We start from the raw sequence: 9,358 nt of genomic DNA, 5'->3' as shown, positions 1-9,358 counted from the left end.
TCCTTCTTTCACGGTGTTTGTGCATTAATTACTCCTTCTTACATTATCTGCGTTGATTGTGGGTGAAAATCAGTGGAATTCTGTCGATATTATTTAAATTTGGTAAGTACATCGAATAAACCAAAACACTGATCACAGCAGCACGCGAGTGTGGGAGGCGTGTAGAGCTGTAAATGAGGGCTTCTGGAATTCTCTGGAAATCTGCGGAACTTTCTGTGGAATTCTGTTGGCGCATATTCCGGGAAGGACTAACTATTAGGGTTATTGGGCACATTTCTCGGAAAACACTATTTAAGTACTTTAATTATGTTCTAGGTGTAGCCTATGTCCATGTGTAGATCACGTTACTATATACAGGGCTTTACATCATACTCTGCAATGACCCGATATTCTCGTGTATCTCAAAAGTGACTCATCGTACTAATACGTCTTTATTGCTCAGAGAGAGACCACCTTTTCCCGTCTTTCATTTCCATTTCTTGGCAAAAACAGTCGCGCTCCTTCCTCAACGCGCGCGAACTCTCGTGGTAAATCGTGCTCGGTGCAGCGCTAAAGGGACGAACGGAGTTTGGCAAGCCATTTTAACATTCTTTCTTTAAACTATCTATTCTACTTAATAATATCTAATGTAGGCTAAGTCGTTCTTGACAGAAGTGTCTGTCATAATGTATAAAAGTACTATAGTACTTCATTGCCTTGCTAGTTACTCAAATTGTGCCAAATAGTCTAACTATTCTATTCTAGTCAACAAAATTCTTTTTTTCCTTCTTCTTCTGGTTTTCTGTTCTGGTGATCTATGGTTCAGATTATTTTGTTAATTGTTTCACTTTTAATTAAACTCTAAAGTCTCCTCAAGTCTACCCATTTAATTGTTAAAATATTCTTAATATTTGTGTTATGTTTCAATATATTTGAGAATGGAGAAATTGTACTGATCCATATCAGGAATCACAATTATTACTTATTTCAAATTGACATTATTCATTTTTAACAAAAACCTATAAGAAATAGAATAAGATGGATGTAATTAAACCAGCCACTGACAGTTGAAACAAATGCACCCTCTACCCTGGGCTTTTTTATGTTCTTTTCAGAGAGCAGCTCTTAGTGATGATGATTTAGTGCATTTTTTGGTGAAATACATGCTTGTGTATGTTTTATTTAATCTATAAATTCGTTATTGTGATATAAATCATTTTATTTTATGCAAAGCTAAATACAGGGGCACAATGTCAGTCATCTAAACTAGTCTCACATCAGTCTTTTCGTATGATGGAAACGTCTGATGTCGAGCTTAAAATAAATGTTTTTGTTTATGAATGAATGAATTAATGATGCATATTTATATAGCACTTTATTGTGTATTGCTCAACCACCACCAGTGTGCAGCATCCACCTCAACACACTCAACACACACTAGCTACAGGTGGAGAGGAGAGAGAGTAATAGAGCTGATGATGCCGCGACGCTACAGGTGGAGAGGAGAGAGAGTAATCAACACACACTAGCTACAGGTGGAGAGGAGAGAGAGTAATAGAGCCAATCAAGTAGATGGGGATTATTAGGAGGCCGTGATAGACAAGGGCCAGTGGCGGCAATTTGGCCAGGACACCAGGGTTACACATCTACTCTTTACGAGAAGTGCCATGGGATTTTTTTAATGACCACAGAGAGTCACGACCTCGGTTTAACGTTTCATCTGTAGGTACTTTTTGACAGTATCGTGTCCCCCATTACTATACTGGGGCGTTAGGACACACTCAGACCACAGGGTGAGCACCCCCTGCTGGCCTCACTAACACCTCTTCCAACAGCAACCTAGTTTTACCAGGAGGACTCCCATCCAGGTACTGACCAGGCTCAACCCTGCTTAGCTTCAGTGGGCAACCAGTCTTGAGCTGCAGGGTGATATGGCCATGGCATTTATCTACTACTATTATTATTATTATTATTATTATTATTATTATTATTATTTATTTTATTTTATTTTATTTTATTTCAAAATTTTACTTTACCTTAACTTATGGGTCTACTCAGTTTTATTTGTCATGGTTCCAAATGTAGTTATGTACATCTACTTATTTTTTTACTTAAATTTAGTTCCTACGTTATATTACAATTGATTTCACTACTTTAAAATTGACCCAGTATTTTTAAGTGTAAAAGATTTTTACCAAAACATTTTTTTTTTTAATTAAGTGGCAAATAGTTGAATTATTAGTGTGTATACCAGTTGTTGCTACTAACTATACTGGTCAACATTTGAAGTGGATCAAAACCTTTCATCAAAGTTGTCCTAAAACCAAAATGTGTTCTTGTTTTAGGATAACTTTAACTTTTTTGATCCACTTCAAATGTTGACTACTGTAGTCATTTTTAAATTGAACAATAAATTATCCTTAAGTCTACACATTAAAGTGAAGAACTAATTTTCATCTAATAACAACTACAATATTACTGGTAACTAGAGAAATATGATGTTAAACAAGTGACACTAAAAATGAGACCATCAGACTACTAACTAGTAAATAAAAAAAAAATAACAATAATAGACTCTTTAAAAGAATACATGTAAACACGGCTTGCCATACATGGAGAAGTGGGCGAGCGCGTAGAGCGTGCACGCGCCAAGCCAAGCCAGTGCGTGCATGTGTCGCAGATTTTAAAACTCAGAAAGAGCAGAAACAGCGGCGGACCTGAGGGTGCACCAAGAGTACCGGTGGCTTTAAATCCTAAGTAAAAAAACACTCTAAGAGTCTACGCAGAATAGTTAAGCGTCTTTTCATCACCCGAAGAGGAAGAACAGGAAAGATAAGAAACTCTGTTTGCTGCACTGGATGATCTCATGAACATGGAGCTGTCATCAATAGGAGAGCAAGTGTTTGCTGTGGAGTCAATAACGAAGAAGAGAATAAGAAAGGTAAGGACGTTGCTGGTGCTGCATATAAAATGCACTTCGGTCAGTTGCTTTAATGGAATGTTTTTTGCACACAGTTTACTTTCTGTTTTGAAATGATTATCACCTCCGAAGTCCGCACAGTCTTCTTCTGCCACCTCAGGAATAACTAATAATAAGAAAAACAACCAAACCTTCCTAAAAATTTCGGAACTTTTTCGTTGCATGGCTCCTCGTGTGCAAAACACTGCGGTAACTTGAATGTTATTGTCTTAAGTTTGTGAATTTTTTCTAAGGTCTGACGCTTAAATCGCGAGCGCTAGAGATGGAGGGGGTGTGTGAGAGCAGCGCGCGTGTCATCATCATCGCCGTCGATGCGCGTTTCGCTCGAAAATTCGCCGCGTTTAGTGGCTACGCAGTTTATTTGTACGCGCGCAGGGTCAAGGATGATGCTTGTAACATCCGCGCAGTTGCCAAAATAATCGGACCAGTTAAGACCAACGGCAGAATCAACAAGATTAAAGATGTTTAAATGACGATTAATAAAATAGGTCATGTTTATTAATAGAGCACCCACGAGCAAGTATCTCTTTGGTAGGTGTTTGTGTTATTTATTTATTCTGTTGTCTGTGGTATACAGCCAGATGTACAGTAATAGCTAGAGATGATGATGACTAACGCTGCATGTGCACGCGGGTTTCGTTTCATACGCTCGAGCACGAGGGGGGGAGGGCTTCGCAGCTCCACGCGTTGCACAAAACGAGTTGTTTACGCGTTTCCATGGCCCCACCTATTTCCATCCCATGAATGTTCCTGAAACTTGCTGTTTTATGTTTTTTTGTGTGTGTGTTTTTTTTAAATGGAACTCGCGAGCTCACCCCTCTATGACTTCACGCGCCGTAATATTCGCCAACGTAGCGCCGTTTTCCTCCTGCGTAATCTTTGATGTCAAAATACTACTGAGCACTGACATCTTAAAGAGACAGGCGTGCTTTTTCAAAATCTGTGGGATGTTTTGTATTATAGGTTTGTTGAGGATAGAATGATGACATATGTCTCTCTCGCAACTTTAAAAATGAAAGTGACTTTTTATTTCTTTCTCTTTCTCATTTCAGGGAAATGTGGAATATCTGCTAAAGTGGCAAGGATGGCCGCCTAAGTAAGTTCTCATGTAAAGTTGGAAAAACAGTAATTTTATCAAAGACCAAATACAGCCTACAACAAAGACACAATATGTGGGTGAATCCTACAAAAGCATGTCAAGGTCGCGTTTCACCAGCCCCCAAAAAGATTAGGTTAAACATGAGAAAATTAGATATTGGATAAAAACACAGCATCAAATTATTATTTTCGCACATGTCATGTTTTTTTATGGCTGAATCTCACAAAACTTGTTAAGATCATGTCCTGATCATATTTAATTAATATTAAAGAAAAAAAATAACATTGTATTTTACATGAAGATAATGAGCCCTAATTTTAGGAACATAAAGATGATGTACATTGCAACATTACTTTAATAACAATTCCCATTGTTGTTATTTATATATTTATTTAATACAATGTTTGTTTTTTAATTGGTCTAAGGCATAACATTAAACACTCTCATTAAATATATCCTATACTTTACATCAATATTGTTTTAAATTATTACAGTAATGAGATCTAGATTTTTCCCCAATTATAGTAATGAGAATTGAGACTTAAATATTGTGGAAATGTTGCAATGCTTATTTCTTTAGATTTTGGGATGAAATATGAGCCATGTATTTTCTTAACAGGATTTAATAAAATTCACCAAAAGAGAAGACAATGTGATGCTCTGTTAGAAATATTAATAAAAAAAAAATTAAAAAGCCGAAAATGACTGTAGATTGTAAAGTTGAATTCCGTGGCAAAAAATGATCTGAGCTTGAAACTCTTTTAGCCGTGTGCTGCTCCAATGATCTGTTTGGGACTGTCTGTGTGACTGTCAGGTACAGCACCTGGGAACCAGAGGACAACATATTGGACCCTCGTCTTGTCCTCGCCTATGAAGAAAAGTAAGTCGCATTCGGGGAACTTTGGTTACTGATGGGGAGGTGAATAGGCTGGAGGCCACAACATGATCTTTCCTTTCCATTTCCCCATTCCTTTGCTTATCTCTCTCTTTCTAACAGAGAGGAGAAGGAAAGAGCTCTGGCTTATAAGAGGAAAGGCTTGAGACCCCGTCGAGTTATTCTGCGGGTAGGAGTTATCTCTTCACTATTTTGATTTGATTTTTTTTTTTACTGTAATGCACAAACTCTGCTTTATTTTCCCTAAGACAGTATTTGAAGCCTCATCCAACTGTTGTGTCCTGTGTATGCAGCTTCTGTAACAATAAGTGCCGAGGCCAAAGATTTTATATCGATTCATAGATCATATATCCAACAATCTGATACGCAAAATAAAACAGATCTGATGGACTAAAATGTCCCAGGATCTGAATTTAGCATCCACAGGGTACCTTACTTGACTTTCTGACATGGTTCCGAACAGTTCTCTGTAAGTGCATCAATGGAGCAATCTAGATTGCAAGATAATATACCGCAGAAGTTGTGAAGACACTTCAGTAATTTCAGAAAGAGCAATCTAACCTAGCCGGTATATGCAACATCTGATAATCACTGCATAATCTCAACTTTACAACAGAACCTCTATCCAATGGACCTGCGAAGTAAACACAAGGTTTCAGATAAATCCACCCCGAGAATCCGCCTGTCACTCACCCGCTCCATGGGGACAGAAATAGACCAGAATGGGCGGCGCTGCCAGCGCATAGAGAAACGCAAGAACAGACAGTACAGGTCCAAACTCATGAATGACATCAAACGATTCCAGCAACCAAGAAGACATCCACTTCTTCTAAAAGACTCAGAGAAAGAATGGGATGGAGATGAGGAAGATGAGCAGAGGAAAAAGGTGAAGAAGATGAGAACAAATGGAGAAAAAACAACAGAAGTGCACCAGGACATTCCAAGTGGTAGGTGTTGTGTGGCATCAATGCGAAAACTGTTGCTAAGATACTCTGCGAAGAACATATTCAGGGGTCATGAGGGCCATTCTGAAAAATCATGCCAGATATTTCTGAATCACAGTGACAACTGGCTAACACGTGTTTAATGTGATTGAGAAATACTAAGCTGTGAAAATTCACCCAAAAATGATAATGTAGCTTGTCATTCCAAAGATACTTTGTCCTTTGCGAAACGCTATAAGTAGTTCTGTTTTAGTTACTCTCTTTCTTACAATGAAAGTGAATGACCATCAAACATAAAAACTGGACCAAAAACCCACCATAAATGCATCCCATATGAAATTTGCCAAAATTTAAAAGTCTTCTGAAGCCATTTCACCTTTTGTGTGAGGAATGACTCATTTAAATAGTCAAAAATCTATTTAATCCTTCATTATAGCACCCTGAATCTCATTCAAATACATTTAAACTTGCCATTTTAAGACATTTAGTTGTGATGTTTGATGTCAGTGATGTTGAACATTGGTTCTTATGTCTTGCGATTGATTGTCATTGATGTAAAACCAAATGTTACGTGAGATTTTAAGAGCTCTGTTTCGCAAAATCATCATAAGCCTAAGTAGATGGAGGCCACTGGTGCCAATGGTTTCTACAATCTACTTGGGCTTACGATGCGTTTGGGAAACGCAGCCCAGGTCGATTTGCTTGTCATTTTATAAAATACATTTCACAAAGTAGTCCGTACGATGCATGCAATTCCAATTCTTTTGAAGTTACACAGTAGGAACAAAGTGATATTTATAGTTATTCACCAAAATCTTCCTTTCTGCTGTAGCTTTCTGAAGGCCCTTTTGCTTTCGAATACATTCAAACTCGCTTTTGAATATGCATCAGGTTTGAAGTCAGTGAAGATTACTGATGCTAAATTTTTTTTACATATCTTGAAGCAAAGTAGTTCATATGCGTTTGGAACAAATTTAAGGTCACTTAATAACTTTCTGTTTTAGCTGAACAATTTCGTTGAAAGTTCTGTCGTTTTCCGTCAGGTCAAGAGATGTCGGAGGGGTACAACTCTTCGGCAGAACATGAAGCTGTAATCACTATTGAAGAAACTGAGAACTGCTCTTCCATTTTTGACCACGCCGAGAAGCCAAGCGAGTATACAGGTCCAGTTTTAGGAGCAACAGTAAACAGTACAATCACCAACACACAAGAGAACACGCCAGTCACAAACACTGCAGGGGATGAGGACTCTGTACGGGTATCACATGACATGACAAACACTGACCAATCACTACACAACAGCACCAAGTCAGGAGCCAAGCAAGGTGTGTTTGACAAAGTACAGAACAGACCTTCGGTTATCGAGGTACATTCGAGCGCTAAATGTAGACAGGACGAGGTAAGTGAAAGGGGCGAGCTAGACAGTTCAGAGGCCAAAGAAAAGAAAGGGATGGATGCTGTTGTTACAGCAGAATGCACATTATTACAAGTCCCAGTTGACCAATCACAGACTCCCTCCACCACCACAGTGCATCCTGGGAAAGTCATTGTGACTCAGGTGACGATAAATTCCTTGACCGTCACCTTCAAAGAGGCCATGAGTGCAGAAGGCTTTTTTAGTGGCTATGGGCTTTAGGTGTAAGTTGACAAAGAAACCCAGGAAAATACAATAGATGTATGTACCAAGTGAATAATACAGTTTGCAGTAGTGAAGCAGATATTGTCTAAACAAGGTAAAGACATCAACAAGGTATTTGTTTTTTTTCAGTTTGTCCTTGTGTCATTGTGGTTAAATAACCGTTGAAGGTCGACATTTCTGATTATACTCAGTGATGCTGTATGCGAAGACTTTAAGCATGTAAAGCGAATCTCTGTGTCTGTACCACTACTTTTCCATCAGCAGCAGTCATTGACATAACAATGAGGAGAAACTGTTTTTCAGTTCTGACTTGAAGACAAAACTACTGTTCCATCGCCTCTTTTGTCCTGTAACCAACCAGGTGGGAAAAGGAAAGGCCACCTGGCTCTGTTTCCATATCTGCACCTGAGCTGTCTTCACTCTGTTCGGAGGCCTTTGTGCATTTTTAAAGAGACAGTATTGGTTTACATTCACAACTGCTGCACTGGACGCTTTCGTAGGGGTAGATCCTGTTAATCTGAACACATGTGCTTTAGGTGTGCTTTTAGCATGGCAGAAATCAAAGCCAAGCCTAAATTACACGTATTGGTTGTGGTGATAATTGAACATGGCTTGTCAGCTCTGTTGTTGCACTCACATGTGACAACTACACTTTTTTTGCTTGTATTTACAGCAAATAAATGGTTAAAAATAAAGTTGTGGGTGATTTTAATTTATTTTGGAAATTTATTTTTGTGCGTAAGCTAATTTGTGCATAAGATTAAAATATATACTGATATATAGTGATTTGCAATTGTAACTTAATACCCTGAAATTCCAAGACAGTTACAGTTGCTACTGTGAGATATGAAGTCATATTTACAAGTAACAGTTGCAGTTATGAGATATAAAGTTACAGTTGGGAGATATGAAGTTACAACTTGCAACTAGAGAATTGCAATTACAAGATATAGTAACAATTATGAGACAGGAAGCTGCTTTTCGTTCCTTTTTTTTTTTACTGTCTTCCAGAGAATAGTGTAATAAATAATCCTTATTACACACTCTGGAATACTCAAACAGCTAAAGTACTGTCGGCCAATCATTGTCACAAAACCCCAGGAGGAGTATCTGAAGTTGATATTCTCTATAGTCAATTGAACCAGGTAAATGTTGTAAAATACTAGTCAAAAATTATGAAACATCATAGACCAATAGAGTACAAAGTCATATTTGCTGGCCCTAAAGCAGACACTTAAAGTTCAATAAATAAAATTGGTGGTGCTGAAGCAGAAGCTGGCGCTCTGACGTAGAACCTGGATGCACTAAAGCCCCACTTTTACCAGGCAATCTCTACAGCTCCCTTTAATCACCTCCGACTTGTTTGTAAAGAGCGGAATGCACAGGTATGCATCATGGTACTCTTGTGAACGCATGTCGAATTCGGACATGAAGAAATTGAATAAAGTCTTTATTTTTGTTTTCCAGTGCACAAAAAGTATTCTTGTAGCTGCATAACATTAAGGTTGAACCATTGATGTTACATGGACTATTTCAATGATGTCCTTACTACCTTTCTGGGCCTTGACCATGGCTAGTACCCTTGCTGTCTATGGAGGGTCAAGAGAGCTCTCAGATTTCATCAAAAATATCTTAATTCGTGTTCTGAAGATGAACGAAGGTCTTAGAGGTTTGGAAAGACATGAGTAATTAATGACAGAATTTTAATTTCTGGGTGAACTAATCCATTAACCACTCAGGGAAAGCCACTAAAGCCCCACTTTTACCAGGCAATCTCTACAGCTCCCTTTAATCACCTCTAGGATGATTTGCAGGAGCAACA

General features: G+C 38.3%; 1 protein-coding gene across 1 annotated transcript; it reads left to right on the top strand.

Moving 5' to 3' along the window:
• Window positions 1–2,603: 2,603 nt before the first annotated feature.
• LOC109076671 (chromobox protein homolog 8-like) lies at window positions 2,604–8,231 on the top strand. Its single transcript, XM_042720671.1, has 6 exons — window positions 2,604–2,920; window positions 4,012–4,055; window positions 4,873–4,938; window positions 5,056–5,122; window positions 5,570–5,900; window positions 6,941–8,231. Exons 1-6 carry the CDS (start codon window positions 2,846–2,848, stop codon window positions 7,531–7,533), a joined length of 1,176 nt encoding a protein of 391 aa, XP_042576605.1. The 5' UTR covers window positions 2,604–2,845; the 3' UTR covers window positions 7,534–8,231.
• Window positions 8,232–9,358: the final 1,127 nt, after the last annotated feature.

This window comes from Cyprinus carpio, chromosome B3 (assembly GCF_018340385.1).
Source record: "Cyprinus carpio isolate SPL01 chromosome B3, ASM1834038v1, whole genome shotgun sequence".
Classification (NCBI taxonomy): domain Eukaryota; kingdom Metazoa; phylum Chordata; class Actinopteri; order Cypriniformes; family Cyprinidae; genus Cyprinus; species Cyprinus carpio.
Note: the sequence above shows the minus strand (reverse complement) of the source record. Positions and strands in the feature narration are given on the sequence as shown.